General features: G+C 40.0%; 1 protein-coding gene across 2 annotated transcripts in view; it reads right to left on the reverse strand.

Moving 5' to 3' along the window:
- Positions 1 to 2,978: 2,978 nt before the first annotated feature.
- The window catches only part of VIL1 (villin 1), a 32,634-nt gene continuing 9,608 nt past the window's right edge, over positions 2,979 to 26,004 (reverse strand). For both annotated transcript variants that reach the window (XM_074307625.1, XM_074307626.1), the window contains 19 exons: positions 25,204 to 25,286; positions 24,117 to 24,191; positions 23,143 to 23,339; positions 22,022 to 22,130; positions 21,418 to 21,528; positions 20,092 to 20,294; positions 18,319 to 18,397; positions 17,831 to 17,929; positions 16,564 to 16,717; positions 15,970 to 16,070; positions 15,654 to 15,791; positions 15,096 to 15,254; positions 12,563 to 12,742; positions 11,823 to 11,968; positions 9,995 to 10,139; positions 7,372 to 7,560; positions 6,381 to 6,449; positions 4,853 to 4,993; positions 2,979 to 3,210 (listed from right to left, as the gene is read on the reverse strand). In XM_074307625.1, the coding sequence (XP_074163726.1) occupies positions 3,097 to 3,210; positions 4,853 to 4,993; positions 6,381 to 6,449; positions 7,372 to 7,560; positions 9,995 to 10,139; positions 11,823 to 11,968; positions 12,563 to 12,742; positions 15,096 to 15,254; positions 15,654 to 15,791; positions 15,970 to 16,070; positions 16,564 to 16,717; positions 17,831 to 17,929; positions 18,319 to 18,397; positions 20,092 to 20,294; positions 21,418 to 21,528; positions 22,022 to 22,130; positions 23,143 to 23,339; positions 24,117 to 24,191; positions 25,204 to 25,278 (2,484 nt within the window). In that variant the 5' untranslated portion in view covers positions 25,279 to 25,286 and the 3' untranslated portion in view covers positions 2,979 to 3,096. The remainder of the gene's footprint in view (positions 3,211 to 4,852; positions 4,994 to 6,380; positions 6,450 to 7,371; positions 7,561 to 9,994; positions 10,140 to 11,822; positions 11,969 to 12,562; positions 12,743 to 15,095; positions 15,255 to 15,653; positions 15,792 to 15,969; positions 16,071 to 16,563; positions 16,718 to 17,830; positions 17,930 to 18,318; positions 18,398 to 20,091; positions 20,295 to 21,417; positions 21,529 to 22,021; positions 22,131 to 23,142; positions 23,340 to 24,116; positions 24,192 to 25,203; positions 25,287 to 26,004) is intronic.

Genomic DNA, 26,004 nt, shown 5'->3' on the forward strand with positions numbered 1-26,004 from the left:
GATAAAGATAATAGCAGGGGAGGGGTTATTCCTGGTTGCAGTGGCTTTATATATTTTTAAATTGTGTGTGTGTGTTTGTGTGTGTGTGTGTGTGTGTGCATATACACACACATATATATGTATATATACATTTTTTCTTTTTTTTGCACAGCGTGGCCAGTTCAGAATTGTGGTGTGAGTGTTTGATGGGTGGAAGGATAAAGGGTCCTGTTATTCTGTAGAAAAACAAATATCTACTGCAAATCCTAAGCATTTTGTGAACATCAGTTATATATATAGTGTTGGAACTAATGTAGTATATTAGTTCTGTATACAACCAGTATGATGAGTTTGGTATTTATTTTTTTTAAAAAAGGAAAACCAAACCAAACAAAATTTATATTGGTCCTTATCACCTAGTATTTTGGGGTGTGGGAGAATCAGCATTATAGCAGTTATAAATAGAATTTCAGCCTGCTGGAAGATAGACTGTGTATCTGTCTCTGTCCATCTGTCCCAACAAGGCAGTATAACAAATTACATATTTTCCTTCTATTTTCTCTTTGTTTACTGAAAAGATTTTGCCTTAATTACAGGCTCTGTCAGTGATCACTAATAAAAACTATTCAAGTGTCATAAATATCTCATGAAATGTACTCATTTGTCCAGAAAAAACTTTCGCCATGTTTATTTACCAATACCTTTTATCAAAGGTTCATAAAAACAAGCTTTAAAACTTGAAGCATGGCAGAGGGTTAATTGGCTTGTTATTGTCCTCCCCTGCTGTTGGTAGCATTATATAGCTATTGACATATAGCTATATACACATATAGCTATACATAGATAGATGTATAATGTAGGCTGTCTAGAAGTTCATGTTTGTGAAAGAAAAATTGGCAATTTTTCAAATAACTCAGTAGCTGGGTGTGGCATGTGTGGGTGGGGAGGGACATTTTTTAAAAGGTAGAATATAGCAAATAAACTTTACTCACCTTACCCATAAGAGAATTAGTCCAAATGGGCTGTGTTTAAATAAATAAAACCATTACCTATCTTTGTCATTTCCTCACCTTTGTCCCCTTGAAATACCTGCCCTGAAGCATATTGATTTATATTACTTTTAATCTTTCTCTATTTCATATAAATAAAAACTTTAATGTGGATATGTTTATTAGTGAAATTGAAATAATTTCCAAGAGATATTTATACACATATGTTTGTATGTGTGTGTGTGTGTGTGTGTGTGTGTGTGCATGCTTTTTAAATGCCACCCATCAAATACATTAAACAAAACAAAACAAAAAAAAACAAACCTACTTCAGGCAGACCTTGGGAAATCCTGTAAATAAGAGAAACAATTTATTGTCTTACATGACCACTGATTTCTTTTTTGACCTGTATGTTTCTATTTGACCAGGCATTGTTTTTCAGTGCATAAATTATCCCTAAGTAACCCATCTCCCCATATTCATGTGTTTTTTTCCACAACTGGATAAGTGTTTTTCATGTGTACTGTGTAACTGAAAGTGTTTTTGAAAAGTAAGAGCTCTGCTACAATTAATACACGAAGCCATTAACCTTTTGCCATTGGACTCTTAATTGAGGTACAGATAAATCTCCTTTGCTTGGTACAAAGAGAAGGGTGAGGACGGTAGGGAGAAGTCAGAAGAACTAAGTTTGCAACTAAGTCGAGCACTCAAAAGAGTAAGATAGACAAGATTGTTCTGGGTTAATAAAGTTGATTGTTTCTATCCAAAGAGTAAATTGGCAATGACTGAAGTCTGCCTTGATCTTGTTCCTCTTTCTCCAATTTTACCTTCTCTCCTTTTTTCTACTTCCTTCCCTATTTCCCTGCCTGACCAGTTTCACTGCCTCCTGACAATGTTAATTTATTGTATGAAAATAAATAAAATAGATTTCTCTACCACGCCTGGTTGATCCACCACCAGGTTTGCTGGCAGCTTTGGCCATATTACTTACTAGTGGGATAGTTTTTCGCGTTCTGAGTGATTTTTTTTTTTTTTTTTTTTTTTTTTTTTTTTTTTGATTCTGATTATTTACACTGTTTATATGGAACGGCACTTTATCTGTGTTTTAGCAGAACTGTTCCTTTGTATCTCTTAACGGTTTCTCCTTGTTTTTTTCCCTTTTTAAATGATACATAGATTTTTTTTGTGAAATTAAAGCCTCTTTATTAACCCCTCTATTGGTTTGACTTTTATTTCTGAAAAGGGCAATGTTCTGTCAGACACTTTAAAAAAACTGGCACATTTGTGGAGACTTTTGGGGTGGGGGTGTCTTCTGAAGAGGTCACTTGTAATGTGTGTTCTTAGAAGAAAAGGAGCATGTAACTGTTACTTTGGTCACCATTGAGCTTCAGTATAATTATTAAGGGTTGGCCTGCCAAGCACTGGAAGTAGAGGAAAAAATAGTTCCTGCTTTCAGAGACCTTCTGTTCTTAAGTTTGTCTGGGCCTGGCTGCTGAAAAGTTCACCTTATATGACTGGACACAATTTAATCCCTTTCTTAGTATAGGAGCAATCTCATCCTTTGTTTCACTGGAAATACTCTTTGAGAGGAAGTGATAACCTAGGGCTTTGGAAAAATGTTTTCTCTGCTATAAAGCCCAAAATAGGCCTCATCATACTCTACCTTCAGGAAACTAAATTGCAGATCAATGGGACTAAATTCTTTTTAGTCTGAAGCACTCGTTGAAACTTGGTTAAAATGGGATTTGCCCTTGAATATGGTGGAGACAGTACACTGAGAATGTATTAGGCTCAGATTCTGAGAAAAGCAGAATCAAAGTGAAAAATAGAAAGCTGTTAAGCCTATCTACTGTTCAAATCAGATAAGTCATAATTTTGAGATCCTAAGGGGACTCCTCAGAATTCAGAAATGTCTGGAGTGGCCACTTTAATGTCCAATTTAACCATTGCCCCACCTATCCTCTGGGAAATTAGAACATAAGATTTAAGAGAGAGGGCATTACTCCATTCTTCATTGGTTTAAAAGTAATGTCATTTTATTTGGCATAGCAATAGCAGTAAACAAAACGAAACTTGACAGAGCTGCCTTGAGAAAGCTGCCTTGTGGACTTTTAGGTATCCCCCCTCTTCAAAACAGCCCTTTCTCCTTCTTCAGATTCTGTTGTTTCCATCGTGGCAGGGCAGAAAAGGCAGCTGGAGACATCCCGAAAACCCGACTGAAATCTTCCCCAGACAAGTGTTCCTGAGAGGAAAGAGAAGCTGGGGATGAATGAGTGGCCCAGATCACGTGGATACAAGCCAGATAGAAGGGCAAAGTCCCTCCTGAATGACCAGCATTTGTCCCAGGAGCATATTTTTATGTCATGAATCAGAGTAGAAGTCAAGTGGAAAGCAAAATCTGGCAGTACAATAAACCATAAAAATGGAGAATGTGTAACACAGCTATCTAAATAGCCCTGGAATTGGAGTTCAAGTTGGGTTTAAAAGTTTAAATCCTGTTTTTGTTTAGTACCTCTAAGCAAACACCAGTTTCCTAGAATTCTTGTCACCTATGTATAGAATTGAAAGAAAAACTATGTTTCAGTTAGAAACTAGTGAAAATAACTACCTTGGAACTTATACTCCCTAGGGGAAAATGGGGATGAGGTGGTCTAGCTAAAAGATGTCCAGGGTCTCTTCTAACCTTAATGTTGTGTGTTTATTTATTGGTGAGGCACTCAGAGTTAAGTGACTTGGCCAGCATCACACAGCTAATGTCAAGTGACTGAGCTAAAATTTGAACTCGGGTCCTCCTGATTCCAGAGTCTGTGCTCTTTCCATTGCACCATCTAACTACACCTCTATAATTCATTTTGATTAGTTCACAATTAAAAGGCCAGGCCAATCCCTGCCAAATAGAGGAGCTATCAATCTACTTTGGGACCTTGATTCACAAGAATGGAAGACTTGTGGCTGAAATTTCCAGAGAAAATGATTGGGAAACAAATCAGGAGAATGTAACGATGGAGTCTAGATCAAAAAATTTCTATTACAATTTCAATCAATTTGACCTTGTAATTAGAATACTTGTAAGCATGCATATTTCCAGGTTTGAGTGGAAGATAAAAGTAATAGGAATAGTGAAGTGAAGCACACTAATCTACTGGAATGTTTGAGATGAGGAAAAGGGCTATTTTGTCTAGGAAGTTCTAGCCAAGGACAAATTTTGGAAATATCTGAAAATAAATCAATTGCAAGAGATAGAAGCCAGAGTTCAGAATTTGACAGAATCTTAAGGGTTATTTTGTTCAACTTCGTTTTTTGGTGAAAAAACCACTCCAAGTGTTTGCTTTGAAGTGATTTGTCTGTGAACCCACCCAGACAGTAAGTAGATTTGGACTTCCACACTAGATTTTCTAACCTTAAATCCAATATTGTTTCTGCTACATCACTCTTTTGCTAAATAATAAACTTTGTAAAGGTGTTTGTGTAAGGTCTCTTCAGTGCCTCTCGAAAACATCAGCAAGTGGATGAGAAAAGAAAGACTGAGTTGGTAATCATGCAGGGTATGTTTTAATGTTATTGAATAGGCCAGGCTTAATGTGTCTCAGCCTTTTGCCTTGAGGGACCACCACCACATAATCTGGGTGGCAAATGCAGGAAAATCTCTGCAACTCTAAATCGAGGTATTATTTCTGTGTATTAGGAAGAATAAAAGTTCTTCCCACCCTGGACTTCCCTGTTTTTACAATTTAAAATTTCATAGACATTTCCACTTTCCATGATTCATCCTCTAGAACATAAGCTTGGAGTGCTTACATCCAACTTGCCCCATGAAATATAAATAAATACCAGAAATAACCCTAATTTCATCTTTTTTTTGACCCCACCCTTTTCCAACTCACCTCCTTTCTACTAGGATCCACTCCCTCAGGTAATTCTTCTACAAGTTTGTTCTGAAGCATCTCCAGTGGGAAAGTAGGCAAAGGTCCAGGAGAAAGGTTTGTGTCAGCCTTAAACAGATCTAGCTTAGGACTGGTTATCTCCTATGGAGAAAGAAAAAGAAAAAGCCGTCTACCCAAGCTTGGTCATGGCTCTTAATCTGATATTATTTTAAAGGCTACCTCTTACAAAAAGCTCTCCCTGATTCCTTTTCTCCTTTCTAGTTCCCCTAAGCAGTAATACATAGTTTCATTCCCAAGGTCTTTCCAGTCCAATAATTCTAATAAGTATGCATGTTTTATTTAGTCATCTACTCTCTTCAAAAAGATCAGATGGAAGTGGATATTTTCAACATAAAGAAGATCCAACTCACTTCCAGCTGATCAATGATGGACAGAAACAACTACACCCAGAGAAGGAACACTGGGAAGTGAATGTAAATAAACTGTTAGCACTACTGTCTATCTACCCAGGTTACTTACAACTTTGGAATCCAATACTTAACATGCAACAAGAAAATTGGATTTACACACATATATTTAGGTTATACTATAACACCTGTAAAATGTATGGGATTGCCTGTCATCTAAGGGAGGGAGTAGAGGGAGGAAGGGGAAAATCTGGAAAAATGAATACAAGGGATAATGTTATAAAAAAGTTACTCACGCATATATACTGTCCAAAAAAATTTATAATTATAAAATTAATAAAAAAAAATCAGAGATGTGTTCTAAACAATCTTAAAGTTCTGCATCCTGTCAAATTTGTATTTATCTAGACCTCTTTGATTTATATATATGTATAACTTTTCCTGGGTGTTACTGGACAGTGCTGTGCCTTGGGTAATTAAAAATAGTGCCACATTTTTTTTATTACTTTCATCCATGTAATTGCTGTGTTTCTCTGGACAAATTTCTGTATCAATCATCTCACTTATTAGGGCTGTGAGCTCCTTGAGCAAAGGGACTAGGGCCATACTTTTATTGCATCTCCTCAAGCACCAAACCAATAAATATTTACAGAGTGAACGTTAAATGAGAAAATTAGAACCTAAATAAGTATTTGTTAAAGTTGAAGGGCAGAGCAATTCGCCATCTCTGCTGAGAAATGAACAGGAAGGCAAAGCACTGGAGAGACCCTGCAGCAAAGGGGATTAATTAAGATTAGTCACCAGTAGAAATCTCCTTACTGGATCGCCAAAGAATCAGTAATGAGATGAAGGAAACTTACATCTGCTTTCCTGGAGAGCCACTCAGCACCATCTATTAAGCCTGAATAAGAACCTTGCCCACTGCTAGGGTCATGGACAAGGTGACTCTTTAGAGAAACTGGTTAGCTTGAACAGACTAACAACAGTTATGACAGTTGGTTCTTATAAATTAGCCACCCATATTTTCCTCTTTAAATCCCTTAGTGTTTGTTTATTGCCTTGTACTTGGGGCCTTTTCCATAGTATGTATTTTTTAAATGTTAAATGAATTCCATACTCACAGCTGTAATCTGGTTCAGGTTGCTACTGTTTCCCAGTTCTGCCTTCAGATCTTCATAAGATTTGGCATTCTGGAAGTGATGAGACAACAGTAGAAAAATGGAGTCAGACAAGGGATGAGGAAGAAGGATCATTTCCTCTGGTCAGAAGAGGGTTGGTTCACACTCTAACCAAAGGATGGAAGAAAATCAAGATTTCCCAAATTCAGAAAATGGAGTGGGGGCAGAAGGTAAGATGAAGAAAAGACATGCTCAGCGATGTCATTTGATTCAGTTCTCAGAAACTATCCGTGCAGAGCAGATATGATGGCTTAAGAAACATAAGGGGGTGGGTTGTGGTGTGAGTGAGGAATGAGCTTCATTCAAATTTACTAATTAATTGCCGAAAAGGACCTTAACATTTTTCCTTATTCATTCTCAAGGAGTAAAATATAGGCAGTGTGGGTGAGAACGATGTCATAAATCTCCCCACCCCTGACTTTGTAGTTTTGTGTCTGTGGCCCAGCAGAGCTGAACAAAGGAAGTATAAAAGAATGGGTCTAGAATCAAAAATCAGTACAGATTTTGAGAGGAAACAATTGGGGAAAGATTACTGGCAACTGCACAGCATTGGATATGTTAGTGTTCAGATGTGTAGACAATCAACCAATCAATACTAAGGATGATTCATTTTCACAGTGCTTTAGAGTTTACAAAGCCTATGTTAACCTTCTGGGGTGAGTAATGAAATTATTCCCACTTTACAGAGGAGGAAACTAATACAGGGATTTGCCCTTGGTTACATAGCTAATAATTGCCAGAGGCCAAGTTCAGACTCCAAGGGTTGATTCCAAGCCCTACGTTTTTGGAATGAATAAAACGACAGTGAGTAAAAGTCATGGATGGTATGTCTGTCTATGAATGAAGGAACTTTAAACTTTATTGATAAGATCCTTGCCTTGGAGATTTTGGGGGATCAGAGAGCCACAAGAAAAATACTGGATGAGTCACTCACATTCCACTTGAAAGGATCCCATGCCATGAACCACCCTGTGAAGGTGGGGGGCTCATGTCCCTGCTTCACCACCACAATGGGTGTCTCAGGATCACGCCTACTGGGGTGTGTCTTCAAATACTCCTGCACCATGATCGCCGAATCTCTCTTCTCTGCTTCATTGGCGTACATCCCAATCCAGAAAAAAACCTGTCAGCAATTCCAGATCCTTCTTAAGTTTGTCCTGAAGCACAGCACCATCCTTCCCTCCAATTCCACAACCTTTCCCAACCCTTTGCTCCCCACAGAGCTAGAGGTAAATCCCCCTTCCATGCAGAAACCATAAGAGCAGCCAGAGACAAATGACAATTGAAAAATAATATGAAGGATCCCCAACAGAATGAATGATTTTTTAAAAAGATGAATGACTCGATCCCGAGCACTTCTCTGAGATGAAGGAAAAGGGCAAGGAAAGAGTTCTGTGATCATTCTCTGAAACTAGTACTGGAATTGGGGTGCACAAATGTACTGAATGAGAGAAGCAATGAATGTGAGGAATTAAGAGCATCAGGTGAAGATTTTAAAGAAATAATGCATCAGAGAAGAAGCAGAATCAACTAAGTTATATGTCGAATGATAACTGTAATATTATCTGAAAGCAAAAAATGAAGCTGAATCTGTGCAATTGTATTCCCAAACTGGGAGAAGATATGAGAAACTGCATTAGAGGTGGAGAACACAGCATATACTATCCAAAAAACAGCTAGTATGTTGGTTTTTCTTAATTTTTTTTTTAAATAATCTTGCAGAAAATTAGGCTCAGAGGAAAATGAGCTACAGATCAAGGTCATGCTCCTGGCAAGTAAAAAATTTGGATCTGAGTTTAGATTTTTCTGGTTTCAAATTTAGGACTCCTATGTACCAAGATAGAGAGTTACCTGGGGCAAAAAAAACCCATACCGTAGAACTCTCTCCACCATGACCAATAAGAAGTAAATAAATAGTTATTATAAGGAAAGAATCACTAGGTAGGAGAGGAGCCCATTTGAAAATGAATGTGATATAAAAAGATTTTTTAAAGGAATGTAAAAATTAAAAGCATTAATAAAATTCAGTGTAGTTTTTTTTTTTTTAATTATGTAGCCTACATTGAATTTATTACCTGTTCTCAGTTGGTATAGATAACGTGAGGAAATGAATATTTACAGATGAACTGTACCTGCTTGTCTTTCTTGTCCCTGTCTTTTTTTCTTCCTTCATGGCACTCTTCTTTCTCCCTAAGGCCCCTTCATGCTCTTTACTTTTTTCCACCTGAGGCTCAGTTTCTTGACTCATAAAATGATGAGGCTGAACTAGAGACCAGATACCCCTTGCATGTCCAAATCTATGATCCTTTTGATTTTGGAAACTCACTTACAATGAAGCAGACTGAAAACTACTTATTACTCTTCCCTATCCATGAGACACCAAACAGGCTAGCCAGCAGTTATAACTGCTGAATTTTGAATATCTCTTTGAACCTCACAACAATGCTGTAAGATAGTTAGAGGTATTCCTATCATTGCCCCCATTTACAAATGAAGAATTGAGTCTCAGAGAATTTAGAGGACATCTATAGTGTCATGTACAGCATCTGGCATTCCCTGATTCCAAATCAGGTGATTTTCCCACTACAACAATGAAGTCTTAAACTACAGTTCTGTGAGTAGTTGAGAGTGTAGGAGACATAAATGAGGAGGAAAAAGAGATAAGGGAGTACCAAGACTAAGGCACTGACTACACTTGCAGCTATTCAGCAGATAGAATCAAGAGTTCAGTAAGTAGTTAACAAGAATAATTAGTTAAAATAGGAAGCTGCCAGATTTTTCTCTTCCCTTACCTGATTTTTTGCCCTGAACTGAGGACATTTCTTACAACTCATCTTTACCACAAAAAATTCCTGCATTGTTACACTCATGTGATCTGGAACTGAAAGGGATCTCATTGACCATCTAATCCAAAATTTCTTAAATTGTGGATTGTGACCCCCTATGAGGTGAGGTAAACAAATATGAGGATCACAAAAAATTTGGCAACTGAAAAACTTTCTGAACTCGAATGACCAAAAATTGATTCAACATCAATGATGTTTGACCTACATTGGATTGCTTGCTGTTTTGGAGAGGGGACACAAGGACAAGGTGATTATTGAAAACTTTGCATGTATTTAGGAAAAGAAAACACTTAAAAAAAAAAATCAAAAGTGTAATGAATCCAAGATGTGACTGGCAGCACTTGCCAATGTTGCCTTGGTTCTGAACACAACATGTACACTTTGCACTGCATATGCATGAATGCTACTAGAAACACCTCAGCTCAGATTTAAGATGGGGTCACATAAGAATTTCTCAGATGAAAAGGAATCATGAGTGGAAGAAGTTTAAGAAACCCTGAGGGAGCCCAACTCCCTCACTTGACAGATGGAGAAACTAAGGCACAGAAAGAAGTGGTTTGCCTAAGCTCACAGAAGGAAGGAGTAGGTAGCAGAGGTAAAATTTGAACTCTTGAGTCCTGAGGGGACTTGCTGGGCTTTTTAAGATTGGAGGGAGTGGGGCAAGAATGTAGAGCACTGGGCACTCAGACTTGAAAGGAAAGAGGATTCTACCTGATCCCAGACATCCAGCAGAAACACATCATCTTCTTCCAGATCATCCTGATTGAAATCAGGAATTTCTGTAGCCAGGAAGCGGCCTGTCTGATTGGAGCACTCAAAGAGTCGAGGCACAATAGAAAGAGTTTCCTCCTGTAGTCTGTGAGGGACAAGGTAATGAAATTAGTTTTATAAAATTAGAAAGAATGCCCCAGTACATCTTCTCTAACTTCCAAAGTCTTAGGAGATGTGGAAAGAAGAAATGTCTCCCTTGTTATAAGGAACCTTCAAGAGAAAGATTCCACACTTCCTACCCTGCTGTTATCTCCATTCTAGTATTCACTCTCCTCACAATTGGGACGTTTTTCCTGAAATTTAATCTCTGTCTTTATGGCTGTAATAATAGCTCATTTCCTCTTACCCTTTGCTTACTAAAATTGAAAAATTGTTGTGGTTTGTCCTTTTCAAAGAGGAACAACGTCTTAAGTAGAGTCAGTTGGATTTAAGTGAGAAGGAGTTGTACAAAATCATCAACCTCACTGTCTCCTCCATTGGGGAAAGTCCTAATGGCAAGACAAAAGTTAAAATGACTGGTGATGGCCCAGAATTCAATGGATGACCTTGGGATCTTCAAAGACTGACCTAGCTCTAAATGCTCCCTAATACCTTCATGACCATTGGAACAAATTATTTTCATCTTCCCATTCTGCTGGGGGAAGTCTTCACATGCTTGGGGTAGACATCCCAAGATATCTCACCAATGAATTGAATCTGTTGAAATCCAGATTTTCTATTATTTCCCAAATCTATTTAAGTATTCTCTTCTCCAGGTTAACCCTAATCCCTTTAATTTCCCAAGCCCTGAGTAGGGCAGCTCTTCTGAGAAGACAACCCAACACCTACCACTCAGATGCTGATGTAAGCATTTCACCAAAGTGTTGAGCCTCATAGCCAAAACCCTGCCCTTTCTGAAGTTTATTTAAACTTATCTAATCTAATGGACTTGAACTCTGGGCTTCCTTTGCCTGGGAGATTGGGATACCTCCCTCTGCCCCACCCAAGAGGGATTAGGTACAATGTTCAACCAGCAGATGCTTGGACAAAAAAACAGGACAAAAGCTGGAAGTCCAAATAATGACTTCTCCAAACTCTCTGAATGTCTTCTGTTTGAGGAAGGGAAGAGCCTCCTGAGTCTACAAATGAAAGTTCATCCCCTACCTGCTCCAGCATTCTGAGTAGAAAGAATATTGTGGAGTCAGTTTTTTAATGTTTGTCCTTAATTTTTTAAAAACTGACCAGTGACATCACAGGGTGATTTCTTGACTTATGGGTCAGTTGGATTTAATTGAAGCAGAATTGCACAAAATTGTTAGTCTCTCTCTTCCAGAATTATCAAAGTCTAATAGCCAAGATAAAATTCAAGACATGTAATGGCCCAGGATGCAGTGGATGATTTTGGTTCCTTCAGTGTCTAAATTCTAAACTCTCCACAGCACATGCTTCAGCCGACTTCATGGCTATTGGAACAAATTGCTTCCATCTGCTCGTTCCCCTGGGAAATCTTCACAGACTTGATGTAGACAACCTAGAACTCATCAATAGGTTCATGGTTACCCTCGACCTGGTTTGGCTGTCTGTGCAGAAGGCTTACTGTGCATCTTGCATCTTCCATTCTACCCAGTAAGAGATGAGATGTAGGCTTGGATGATTTCCAAGGTCCTTTGACCTCTGGATCCTGTAAGCCTGCAGTCATTGACAGGGTCCTTCCTGTTATATCTCCTATCAGATGGGGTTTCTCTGTCTGATAAAAAAGGAGTCATGAAGGGCAAGTGAGTCCAGTTACCTTTTGTTGTTAGCATAGGGTGCCTTTCCACCCAGGGCAAGCCAGAAGCTTGCTGGTTCTTGCCCCTCTACTACCACTTGCTTCTCCATTCTCGAGATGATGTCTGACACAGATTTCGCCATCTCTCTCTCATCACCGCTACAGCCCTATGTGGAAAGGAAGCTCAAGAGATTGAAAAGAATAAACTATTTCCAGTTCCCCCATAATATTTTCCCCCAAAGTATTGGACCAGGATGTCCCTGCTTAGAACTAGTCCCACGGTTCTCTTGGACAAGGTCCCAGATTGCAGAGCTCCATGTTCCTAAGCACGGCAAGGTCAATGAGAAGGAAGCAGCACTCAGAATTTGTCACCTCCCTGCTCCAATGCTCCTTCAAGCTCCTCAAGAGCATCTCCAAAGGGAGTTCTACCTTTGTGAGGCTGGTGAAGTAGGGGAAGTCTAGCCAAAGTTCTAAGAGAGCAGGAGGGCTTTTGAGAAGAAAACCTAGAGAAAGTCAAAGAGATCAGAGAGAGAGACTTAGAGAAAAGCAGAGACAAAGCCCTGACAGTCACAAAGCTAAGGAGAGACAGATTGTTAGATAAGGAGACAGGATCAAAAGGAGAGAAGTGAAGGAAGGAAAAGATGCCATCCTTAGGTGTGGGAAGAATAGAAGCTGAGAGATAAAGGGGAAAAACGAACACATCTTTCCTTCCTTGCCTGCCTAAAGTGACCAGTTATAGGGGCATGGGCATGGATACTTGCCTTCCCACACCACAGGTAGCAACAAGATTGGGTCTTGAGAATGAAGACATCATTAGAGTTGAGGGAACTGGCCTGGGGAGACACCTCTATTGCTTTGGTATTCTTGTCATTTGTTCCTCGAACTTGGAACAGCCTGGTAGAAGGCACAGGCTCAGTGTTTCCTGACCGGGAGGTGCCCCCCTGTGAAGCAAGAGACGAAATACAGAGAAGTGTCAACCATTGGTGTCCAATGGAGGAGGAAATCCAACAGTATCTCTCTACTCCCTTGCAAGGTAAAGGCTCTGGACTTATTATTCCAGAGATGTTATCTAAGCCGGCAGGGGAAGGTGCTGTAGACTTGGTCTTCACCAGGTATAGAAGGATATACTTGAGCTACAGGCTCACACACCTAGCTCTCTCCTAGTCTAGTCAATTCTGGAGCTGCCCACCCGCTCACTCAGGGAATACTGATGGTATCCTCAAGGAAAGAAAAATGATTAATCCTCAAAACCATGGCAGGGAAAACATTTACATGTTCTGTTCCATTCAAATAAAAGTCAAGCCTCTGTCTGTACTCTCCTTAATGAAATAATTTGCATGAGGACCATGTGTGGAACATCTTCATCTTTCTCTAAATATATCAAAGGGCAACTGAACCTCTATTTTAGCATCCCTACAAATTGTTCCTAACAACTTGTTCCCCTTTTCAGTCATCCAGGCTCCAAATCCCAGAATCATTTCTTCTTCTCTTGATTTAATCTCTCACTCCTAATTGTTCACCAAGTTTTGTTGATTCTTCCCTCAAAACACTCCAACTTCCTCTTCCCACTGTCACTATCCTAATTCAAACGCTCCTCACTTCAGGTCCCCCAACCTGCAGTTAGTCTCTCCCTATCTCAGTAGCCTTAAATCACTGTTTATATCACTGTCAGTCAGCAAGCAGTTGTGAAATACCTACTATATGCCAGGTACAGTGGGAAGTCCTAGGGATACAAAAAAGACAAAAAAAACAAAACAAAAAAAAAAAAAATCTGCCACTGGTCTTAAGGACACCAAAGCTTTATGCACTAATTATAATTCTCCCTGTTTGTGTCCCATGGCAAGCTCTTAAGGCTATCCTTCAAGCTCTTCCATGATCTGTTCTTACCTTATCTTATATTTCTAAACCTAACTCTTATTTACTCTCCAGATAAAGTCATTGCTCATTCCTACCTCTTTCCCTTGGTTCATGCAAGATCTCCTGAAGGAATATCCTTCCTATATCTCTCAGCCTATCCAAATCATCCTTATATTTCAGTGCACAACTTCAGGTCCTTCTCCTCCTTCTTGGAGCTTTCCCTGACTATTCCAGTCCCTCCTCTGAAACCTTATTTCTTAATCTGCATCACTCTTTCAGCATTTATGATAAAATAACTTATGTTGCTAGTTAATTTTTATGTGTCTGTGTCTTATATTTAAATTATATTAGACAGTTAGGAGTTGATACATATAAGGACAAGGAATGTGGCAAACTATTCATGCTGAGGAAGCCTGAATCTCCTGGTGGATATCTGGATAGACTGTGGAATAACAGTCTAAAAAGCTGATTCCTGCCTAATAATGGACAATAAAGCATAACCTATAGTTAATTCATTAATAAAACATTTTCTACTTCTGTGTTGAAGATTTTTTTTAAATAAATAAATTGTATTAAACTACAAACTCCTTGAGGGCAGGGACTACGTTTTACTTTTCTTAGTATCTCTTAGAGGACCTAGCACTATGCCTTGCATGTAGTAAGTCCTCAACAGATGCATATTGAATGAATGGATCTCCTCAATTATATTTTAATGCATATAGATAGTTGGAACAACATTTCCCCACAGCAATCAACTCAGGGCTTGGAACATAGTGTTATGCTTTTTCATGTACGTGTTTTATCTTCCTTATTGTTTTTAAGTCCCTTGAACAAGAAAACTGTCACTTTTTCATCTTTGTTTCCCCCAAATCTAGCATCTGATTTAATTATAATAAATGTTCTTGGGATGTGTCAATAGCAAGTGATTCATAAATGTCCACTGAATGAATAAAACTATTTTCTGCTAAGTTTAAATTTGTGAGACTATAGATAGATAGATTTTAGACATATCTAGACAAGCAATTTCCATTTCCAATATGGACCTAACAAGGGAATCAGGACAGAAGTCGGTCTATAGATTCCAGTATCATTTTTGAAAATTTCTTATCCAGTTCCAGAAAAGCAAGAAGCCAGTCAAGAATAGAACACTAAAAGGTTTCCAGCTGAGAAGTGTAAGGTTGACTGCTTCAATGTGGCTCCATCCTTGCCCACCACCTGTTCCCCTCCCTCATCACTATCATTTACCTGAGTTCAACTCAAATAATATTTGTTAAAACCCTACTGTGTGCAGGGCATTATGCTAGATGCTGTGAATGACAAAATTAATGACATAGCTCCCCTCCCCATCCAGGAGTTTTTTCCTCTCTCTGTTGGGTAGCTGTTCTACTTCTCCAGTTGGACCTCTCTGTTGGGGGTGCTGAGAGCATTTTCTTTTACCTGATAGATCACCATGCGTCCTTTGAAGATGGCCATGAGATGAGGGGGTTCCTTGCCCATGGGCACACGAATCTGGACAGGCTCGTCATTGTACTTCTGGTCCAAGTTGACTGCCTGATATGCTGAGGCTGCAATCTCATCCTGAGTAGCAGAGCTGCCCTGAAGAATTTAGAAGTGGGGATGGATGGGGAGAAAACAGACAGCCCCACTCATCCACCCTGAAGTCCCTCTCAGAAGGTAAAACCAAAGGAAACCAAGTTTCATCTCAGTTTTCAATCTCTCTCTCCTCCTTTCAAGATAACCTAAAGCCTCACACATCGAAGCAGAAAGAAGGGAAAGGAAAGAGAGGGATTAGAGGAGGTTGTGATGTCAGGGGCAGGAGAGGGAGAAGGAAGTAGAGGGTGAATTAGAGAAGGATTAATTAGCACACTTTTACCAAGGGCAGACTATATACTGGGCATAAAATGATTTGAGGCAAAGTAGACGAAATAGGGACAAGAGAACAGAACCTGAAGAAGGAAACCAAGGCTTTGCTCTAGGGTTCAAGTGGACTCTGACCTGCCATATGTAGATTAGGTAGTTCTTCTTCTCATTAATTAGATAAGTGTAGAGCAGCAGGTAGCAGTCCCCACCGTAGAAGTGTCCTAGCCATCGGGGTTCCACTGGCACTAACTCCAGGTTCTCAATCCTCCACATCTGTATGGAGGTGTTGTAAGAGTGGGAAGAAAGGGAGTCTATGGTCAACAGTGATGCTTCCAGAGAAGCTAGATGAATGATAGCAAGGGTCTGTGACCCCTGCCTTCCCCCAACCAAGTGGAGAAAGGCATTCTTCCTCCTTTCCATAGCCCAAGGTCAACATGCTGCTCTACCTTACCTGAACCTCCCCACTTCCATCATCCACCATCTTCTGCTGGGCAGCCACTTGAGGCTTGACGTGCAAGGATTCTGCATCAAACTTTACCTGTTCCACTTTGGCTGGGGTGAAAGAGAGAAGAAGAGAGAGGGAAGCTCAGAGGAGGGATCAGCCCTCTCTGTGAAGTCTTCCTGATTCTTTGGCTACCTCCCTCTCCTCTGAGGTCCTCTCAGCCCCAGAATCCATACCACACTTTAGACTGAATGAGGTACTGAATTGTTTGGATTTCGTTTTGTTTTGTCTTCTGTGTCAGTTTGTCTTTGATTCCTGGACCCTTTCAAGGACTTCTTCATGGGAAAAGCAGCATGATACTCTTTAGAAGTAGTAATTGCATGGGTGTCAAAAACCTGAGTTTGAATCTTATCTCTGATGTTGACTAGCTGTATGTATGTGACTTTAGGTCACAACTTCCTTTGGGACTCAGTTTCCTCACCTGTAAATGAAAGAGTTGGACAAAATAGTCCCTTCTAGCTTTAATATTCTACGGCTGTAATTCTATGAGGAGAGAGGATCGATAGTCAGAGCATCTTTCCCAGGCTGTTACTAGTTCCTCACCCACAGAGCCCACAGTGTGGGTTTTGCCAAGGCCGGAAGTTCGACTGGGAATTGTCCACTTCTGGAAAAGCTGTTGGAAAACAGCTGACTCTGCACCATCATTCTGAACTTCCACTTGGGTGCTGGCTGGGTACTTTTTGGCCTTGATGAAGTTCTACAAAGAGATGTGGTCATGGAGAAGAGGAATAGCTCAGAGGAGAAGGCATCCCTCCCGCAAACTAGGCTGGCCCCATGCCAGCCCTGACCATAAACCCAAACTTAACTCTAACCCTGACCCACAGCTTTCTGCTGAATGTAGTTGAAATCACAGAGCAGCTTCCTTCTCTTTCCCTCCCTCCTCTGTGAAACTTGTGGTCTTTGCTTTAATGAATCAATTAACCAAATGTTGATTAAGGCAATGTTTGTGCTACATGCTGGCAATACAAGAAGAAAAATGGAATAACTCTTAGCCCTGAAGGAGCTTACTGTCTATCAATGAAAATAAAAGATAAATATATATATATATATATACATATATATATATATATATATGTATATACTCCCTCCCCGCCAAAAAAAAAATCTCCCAACAATAACAACAGGTAATTTGATAGGGGGGTTCATGTAGTTGAGAGAGAAGATTTTTAAAAAGCCTCATGTAGGAAATAGCATTGAGCTGAGCTTCGAAAAAAGCTGGGGATTCTACGATGAGAATAAATGAAGGAGATGGTTGATGGGATGTTTGAGCAACAGCAAGGTTATTTTGGCTGATGGTTGGGACTGTGTGAAGAGAAGTAATAAACCTGGAAAAGTAGTTTGGAACTAGGCTTTTTTCCATGATTTCTCTCACTCCTGGATCTTTCAAGAGATTTCATAGCCATTTTGGGGAATATTATAAAGAAAATTCTTATGCAAGTATGGGTTGAAGTGATTGGTTTCTAAAGTTTCTTTCAACATTGAGAGCCTTTGAGAGGTCCTTAAATCACAAGATGACCCCAGAAATAACTGATCTTTAGAATCCTTGGGATCCAGGGCACCCTTTGATTTTTTTTTTTCTGAGGCAATTGGGATTAAGTGACTTGCCCAGGGTCACACAACTAGGAAGATTACTTTCTGAAAATCTATAAAGGGTAATGGAGCCTAATGTTCCCATGGCATTCAAATGTCTCAATTTTTTCTCTTCCTCCTCTCTCTGATTCTTTTTTTCTCTCTGCCTACTTCCTATCTGTTCCTCTCTTTTTCTTCTCCACCAATCCATTTCACTTAGCTCCAGAATCTCTCTCCTTACCAGAGCATGGTTCATGGCCTCTTTCCTCTCCTCAGCATTTGCTTTCTTCCCCTTCCACACATAGATCTTCAGACCTCCTTGGTCTAGGATATAGCAGTCCTGGGAGAGGAAAGAAGAGATAGGAGGAAGGGGAAAAAAGGAAAGAGTAGAAAAGGGTCCTGACATGAAGTTTCCATAGTCTTCATTTTAGTGAGTAAGGAATTCCAGGGGTACAAGGCAAGATATTCAGACTCAGCCTCTGGAGCTGGTCTTCCTCCTTCCAGAGCATCTTCCCTAAGTCTCATCTCAAGGAAACAGGAAACCTGAGTGTGAAAGATTCCTTTTCCTAGAGTAAACTTAGGGGTGGTGTCCATCCTTGGAAGGGGAAGGAAGAAGAGGAAGGGTAAAGGAGCTACCAGGGGTTTAATGGAATGGAGAAGACCCGGCTGCTAGCAGAACCAGAAAGGATCTTCTCCACTCTCCCATCCACCTCCTTGGGCCCTTCTTACCTCATGTTGAAGTAGGTCCTGAGTGAGAGGACAAGTGGCCACTTCTTTTACCACTAATTTGCCCTCTGAGTCAGACACACTGCAGGGGATAAGGAGTAAGAAGGAAGTGAAGAAGAAGTTGACCTTGGAGTCATTTGGGGGCTGGTCACCTACTATGTCCTAGAATCCCAAGCCTTCTCCCTGTCTAGGATCTCTCTCTCTCTACAGCTGCCTGTCTGCTCCCTTTTGAAGCCCTGCCTTCACTGTGGAAGTCAGGGCTATATTAAAAACTTGAAGACTCTTCAATTCTTCCATATATTCTATATTCTGTTAGTCAGAATGTAGGATCTAACTGTAAAGGGAAATCTCCTTGAGAGAGAGTTTGTTCACAGTGATTGAAAGTGATGGGTTCAAGGTCACACTTGGGAATTGCCAACCAAATTATGATTATCAGAATGTTACTGAACTGTAATACACAATGAATATGATGAATAGAGAAAGGTATGAGAAGACATATAAACTGATAAAATGAAACAAAACCAGGAAAACAATATACACAATGATTACAACAATATAAATGGGAAGAGTAATAAAAGAATGGAACAATGTTGTAAAATTATAATGACCAAGCAGAAATATATCAGGGCCCGTCCCCTTCCTTCTTCAGGAGAGAGGGCACCGTGGATGGGTTTGGAGCGCTGCATATAGTGTCAGACTTTTTTCATATAGTCAGTACTGTGGCCTGTTTTTATTCTCTTTGTAAATTCTTGTTATAAGTAAAGGACAGGAGGAACAGAGATGTTGGAAAATATACATGATATAAAAACAAAAGCTTTCCAAAAACTCTTATCAGAAACCAGCAACAACAGCAGCTAAATGAGAAATCCAGGACCTCATTGATAGCTGCAGTCTCTCTCTTTTTCTCTCTTTTAGGTAGATCTGGTAGCTGGTCACATGGAGAAGCCAGACTCAGATGCTAAATGGGATGGGAACATCCGCTGCTGGCCTGTCTGGCTAGATTAAAAACAGCATGGCATCTTGAGCTAGACAGGATCTTAGAGGTCACTTAGGCTGACCACCTCATTTTATGGATAAGGAAACAGACTCACAGAGATGAAGTGGCCTGCCCAACACACCTGAGGAGTTACACCATACATCTAAGGACTTAGTGAGGCTGTAATTCTAAACCAGTTCCTTTAACTTAAAATCCAGGGTTCTTTCCAGAAGAAGTGTTCTATAAATGGGTTGTGCTATTCTAGATTAACTTTATTTTACCTTATTTATTCTTAAGAATTGATAAAGGTTCTGACTTTGGTATTGTCCATAGTAAGGGAAGGAAAAAAGGAAACAAGTATTTATTAAGCATTTACTATGTGTCAAGTGCTTTGTGATCCCTGAAACAATCCTGAGAATAGATGCTATTATCTCCGTTCTACAATCGAAACTGAGGCCATCATTGTTACATGATTTACCCAGAGTCACACAGCTGGGAAGTTTCTCAGGTTGGATTTGAATTCAGGTCCTTCAAACACCAGGCCCCGCAACCTAACTATTATACCACCAAGAAGGGACTATACCCCCCACAAAGATCAAATGATAGCAATCACAGAAGAGGCTTCAGCCCAGTACTTCTGGATACCAGCCAGTAAAATTTGGGAAAACAAGAAACCTTCTGGGTTGGGGCTTTGATTGATTCCTCCCCCCTGAATTCTGGCTTAGCACACTTAATTAGGCCTCTCTTTGCCCCTTCTCACCTCCCACCCCTGTGCCTTACACACAGAAAGAGACACTTACTGGTAGAGTTTCAGGGAAGCTTTGACAGCTGGTTCTACCACATTATCAGGGATGGCTGCCTTCAATTCCTTTCTCTGGCCAAGCACATACTTCATCACTTCCATTAGCTCAGGTGATTCAGCTTCCCTTTCGCCCTCCACCACTCCAACATATGCCCGGCCACCTCGTTCCTGGTCCCGGATCTCCTTTGCCAGGTTCATCCCCTGAAAAGTAATGGAAAGGGGAAGGATGTCTGGAAAATCCCTGGAGATGCCTCAAATCCCATGCTTCGGGAAATGATAGATGCAGCTTTCCAAGAAGCAATGGAGTGGAGTGCAGTATTTTTGGGCAAAGGAATGTGTTGGGTCTCCTAAGTAATGCTAAGGATGATTAGCATCCTAAGAACTGGGTCTAGCACATCTCCTACTAATGATCCTGGCATAGGATTGTGATCATCAAAGGGACCTTAGAAATGATTCATTGTATAGATAAGGAAACTGAGCTCTGGAGGGAAAAAAATTAGGAACACAGGATTTTGCAACAGTGAATGTTGAAAACTACCTTTGCATGAATTTGGAAAAATAAGATTCTATTTAAAAAAAGAAAACCTTATCCAAGTTATCACCTATTTGTCCAACAAATCCCTAGTTCCATGCTCTCAGAGAACAGATACATGTCTTACTTGAAGATTACATTTTTAATAACTTTTTATTTTCAATTTACATGCAAAGATAGTTTTCAACATTCATTGTTGCAAAACTTTGTGTTCCAAATTTTTCTCCCTTTCTTTCTTCCCTACCAAACAGCAAGTAATCCAATACAGGTTCGTGTACAATGAAGATTATATTTCTAGAGTACAGTAACTATTTCATAAAGTGTTGCTAAATAAATGATAACCCTTACGCACACACACACCCCTCACTCCTTTTTGGGAGTTGGGAGAGTAGGAGAGGGGGAAAGGCAGTAAGGAAGCTAAGAGTTTGACCAGGAAGGCACAAAAGTGGCCCAGTATTTGGAGTTGAAACCCCAGGGCTGGAGGAGAAGATAAAGTAAGTGGGGATTCCTGTCGGTCTAATAGATGACCAATAAGTTGAGTGATGAAATGGGGGGTCAAGTGGAATAAGGATGGACATCTGGTGGTGGAGTTTTCATATGGTATTTTATAAAACTGGTACCTAAACTAATCTAAATCCTTCATTTCTCAGACAAGGAAACTGAGGTTCAGAAAAGGTAAATGACTTAATCAAAGCTACAGAGGTTAAGATATTATGGAGGTAGGATTTGAAGCCAAGCTCTTACTCCCAATCCAGGTTCCTATTGCACCACCTGCCTCTTGAAGGACTTTACCTTGATCCTTTCCATTCGGTTGCTCTCAGGGCCATTCCACTGTATGATGAGTTTACCCAGATCCAGAAGGAAAACATCCCCTCGGTTGAAACTCTTCCATGACATCTCCACCTATGAAAGTTGATGGGCAGTGAAAGTAATTCCAAATTTGTTTTCACCTTTGCATTTTCTCTTTGTTGCCCTATGCAGAGTCTCCAGCTATGGGAAAATCCCAGTCATCATCTGGAATTTAAATTTCTGTTTTTTAATCTATAGATTATTTCTCCCTGATATAAAAGGGGAAATTAAGAGTATAGAGAGATGTTGATTCTATATCATGACTTATAGCCCTTCTAGTCATATCAAAGTCTCTTTGAGGGGTATAAAAGGGAGAGATTCCTATGAATCTCTGAAAAACTGGCTGCTTAAGTCAACCATTTCTTTCCTGACTTAAAGACTCTCCACCTAGCTCCTTATGCTTCCTTGGTCCTTCCCATCTCAAGGATTTACATGGAAGTGTCTCTAAGGAATTCTTTTATGATTAGTGATTAATCAGAAAAGACCACAAGAACTTATCAAGAGGAGACCATGACCCAAACCCCATCACTCTGGCCCTTTCACCTACCTCTCCGGCCATCACATTCCTCTTGCCTTTGACATGTAGCAGACGTTGAATATCATATGAGTTGGTTTCTACATGCTTCATGCCGGAGGCCACCCCTCCTTTCCGTATCCTGGAGAGGAGTCAGAGTCAGATCAATGGGAACTGCATACACATATTTATACATAGGATTAGCTATATGCAGTTAACTCTTAACTATCAATGTTAGTTTGGGGCAATATAGAGGATCATAGGATCATAGATTTTAAAGTGGAAAGAAACTTAACGGTTATCAAATGGATAAATTGAAGAACCTGGATTGGGGGTCAGTAAATTTGGCTTCAAAGCCCACTTCCATAACATCCTACCCTCTGTGGCTTTGATTAAATCATTTACCTTTTCTGGACCTCAGTTTCCTTGTCTGAGAAATGAAGGGTTTGGATTAGAAGATCTCGCAGGTCCAAGTTCTATAAAGCTGTGGTCACACAGCTAGCCAAGACTAGAATACAAGTCCTAATACTCGGCCCAGTGGTCTTATCACACCACAATGTGCAATTATGCCAATTATTGACCATAGAATGGAACTAAGGACTAGAAGAAGAGTAGCCAGGATGGGAACAGCAAGGTCAAGGAAAAAGGAATGAAGATTCCCCTTCTCTTATCTCTTCTAGTATGCCTTAGTTCTTCAAACTATCCAACTCAAAACAATTCCTGATGGTAACTGCAAGCTCTCTGAAGGCAAAGGCCAAGTCTTGTCTAAGTCTTATATCTTATAAGCACATAACTGGGGCTTAATAAGTGCTTATTAAATGAGTAAAGGAATACCACCACTATCCCAAATCTCCCAAATACATACCCTTTACTTCCTTTAGGGAGTAGAAGATCAGTAAGAGGAGGGGTCAGGGAGTTAAGATCCATTGAAAGGCTCCAGTGAGATGGGAGTATGGATGGAGTCATTGGATAGGGAGCTGAGGAAATCAAGGCTTTCAGGAGAAAGTCACTGAGTATAAGTCACTGAGCTTTGGAAGTGACCAAAAGACCTAACTGAAAGATTAGGGTCATAGGATCAGAAGAGGCAAAGATCCTCAGAGATAGTTTTTCCCTGGACATGGAGGATAAATATTTGGGAAATGGGGCATCCATACACAAGTCCTTGCTTGAAGTAGGCCCTGAAGGTATCACTCTCATGGCCCTGGACCTCTCTATGTTGGACAGCCCGGCCCTTAAGGAAGTCATCCATCTGGGTGGTATAGATGGCAGCTGCCCCCTGCTCATCTTGGGACGAAGCCTGGCCCAACCAGTAATGAATGTCATAAGAAAGAGTGTTCCCTGTCTTATGGATCTGCAAAGAAAAAAAAAATTATAGACTATCAATGAGGTAAGGTACTGTAGAATTCACTGAGTCAAACCACCCAATCTGAGAAAGGAAGTTACTTATCCAAGAGCAGCAAGTATAAGACTTCAACTAGATCGTCTGACTCCAGCCCAGAGCTCTTCCCACTATCCCGTATTGACCAGTTTTCAGTAGCTCACTCAAGGATGACAGACATCTTCAGTCTTCCCTCCCTCCACAGCTCTACCTTACTTAGTGCATTCTCTCCTTTGAAAATTCATAGTTTTCCATTTTTCTCTCTTTTTTCAACTTCCATAGCACTGTAGGAGTCAGCAATCTACTTATAATTATGAATTTGCTTATGGATCATACAACCAGAGTTAGATGGGACCCTAAAGACTCTGACCAACTCCTATTTGGTGTCAGAACTAAGTCTCAATCCAGGTATCCTACTGTCTGCTTGTACTGTTCTTGAATTGTTTCTTGTGGGCTAATACTTGTATTTTAGCAGATGGTAAGTTTCATGAGGGCAGTAATCATGTCTTTAGTTTCTTTCTGTATTCCTGATAGTAACTACTATAGGACTGAACTTACAGTAAATGTTTAGGAAATATTTGCTTCTTTCCTCTCTCTCTCCCCCTAAGAGTCCTGGAACTCCAGGTTCAATCCAATTGGCTCAGTAGAACCTTGACCAAATACTTCCAGAAAGGAATCTGGAATATCGAGGCAGATCCCTTCCTTTTTTGCCCTTCTTCATATCTGGCACCTTGTTCCCTGTGTACTCACAGCCAAGACAACGTAGCAGTCTCCATCAAAGAAGCTTCCAAAGGAGTTGCTAGGGACAGGCACCATCTTCATGGCCTGGGGTGGGAGAAAGGAAGTAAGACTAAATATGGCCAAGCTCAGAGTTAACTCCTATGGGAAGGAGAGAAATAAAAGTAATGGCAAATACCCCAGACTCCTCAGTCCTGAATTATATGCTCTGTGGGCTTGAGAGGAGGAAGGGGAGAAACAGAAAAGAGAAGAAAAAGATGAAAAGAAGAATGAAAAAGACAAGTCAAAAGAGGAGATATAAGTATAAAATGAGAAAAAGAGAGAGAATGAAATAGGAGAGAAATCTGAAGAGGGAAGAGCAAGGGCAAGGGCAAGGGAAAGCAATGAGCATTTATATAATATCTTCAATATGCCAGACTCTATGCTAAGCACTTTACAAGACTTATTTCATTTGATGCTTAACAACAACCCTAGGAGGTAGGTACTGTTATTATCCCCACTTTACAGAGAAAATTGAAACAAAATTAAGTGGCTTGTCCAGGGTCACCCAGCTAATAAGTATCTGAGGCTGGTTTTGAACTCATGACTTCCAGACTTCAGGTGCTGTCCACTATTCCACTAGCTGCCTCAAAGTGAAGAATAAGGGAAGAAAGAAGAAAATTTAGGAAAATTTGGGGGGAAAAAGAAGAGAAACTGAAGGAACAGCAGACAGAGAAGGGAAAAGAAGAAGAGTAAAATGAAAAAAGGAAATGGAAAAAAGAGAAATAGGATAAGGAAGGGGATGAATAGAAAGGAAAGGAAGAAGAGGAGGAAGAAGAAGGAGAAGGGGAAAGGAGGAAGACAATAATTAGAAATAAGGAGAGAAAATGAAAAACAGAGGAGGGAAAATAAGAAAAAGAATGAGAAGGAAGACTAAGTACTAATAGTTTAAAAGAAGAAATTAAAAGAGAAAAGGAGAAGGGAGAAGGGAGAAACTTGGAGGAGTCAGTTACAGGCACAAGATGTCAGGGGACAGCTAAAACTTGTTTCCTCTTATCCCATGCCAGTCATGCTGAATGGAGGAGATGACTTACCACAATCCTTCCCTCTGATCACTTACCTCTATCCTCCATATTTGAATTCCAGGAGTGGTGATGTTTAGAGAACTTTTCACTTGGGCACTGAGCTTTGTCATGGCTGAACCTGGAGAAGGACCAAAGAGAGATAAAAATAGGAAGACAGTGCTAGAAACCAATGCACATTATTGAGCAGCTTCATGCAGGTCCCTTTAGGTCTCAGTTACCCTGATAATTCAAGCATGTCACTTTTTGATTGAGAGGTGATTTCCTGAAAGGGAAGAATAAGAAATATATTTTCCAGATCTAGCTGATTAGTTCATATGTTTTGTTTAACTAAGTATTTTTGCCACAAAGGAGGATCTTTACTGGATGAGAAATGTTATAGGGGACTATGTAATAGTGACCAAAGAAAAGAAGGAAGGACGGAAGGGAAGAAGGGAGGGAGGAAGGAATGGAGGAAAGAAAGAAAGAAAGAAAGAAAGAAAGAAAGAAAGAAAGAAAGAAAGAAAGAAAGAAAGAAAGAAAGAAAGAAAGAAAGAAAGAAAGAAAGAAAGAAAGAAAGAAAGAAAGAAAGAAAGAAAGAAAGAAAGAAGAAGGAAGGAAGGAAGGAAGGAAGGAAGGAAGGAAGGAAGGAAGGAAGGAAGGAAGGAAGGAAGGAAGGAAGGAAGGAAGGAAGAAAGGAAGGAAGGAAGGAAGGAAGGAAGGAAGGAAGGAAGGAAGGAAGGAAGGAAGGAAGGAAGGAAGGGAAAGACAATTGTCAATGAAACATTTAGAAAGTTCACAAAAAAGGAGCAGAATGAAATTTATAAGAAGATACAAAGTTTTTAAACCACTTTGTTCAA

The sequence above is a fragment of the Sminthopsis crassicaudata genome, chromosome 3, assembly GCF_048593235.1.
Source record: "Sminthopsis crassicaudata isolate SCR6 chromosome 3, ASM4859323v1, whole genome shotgun sequence".
NCBI lineage: Eukaryota > Metazoa > Chordata > Mammalia > Dasyuromorphia > Dasyuridae > Sminthopsis > Sminthopsis crassicaudata.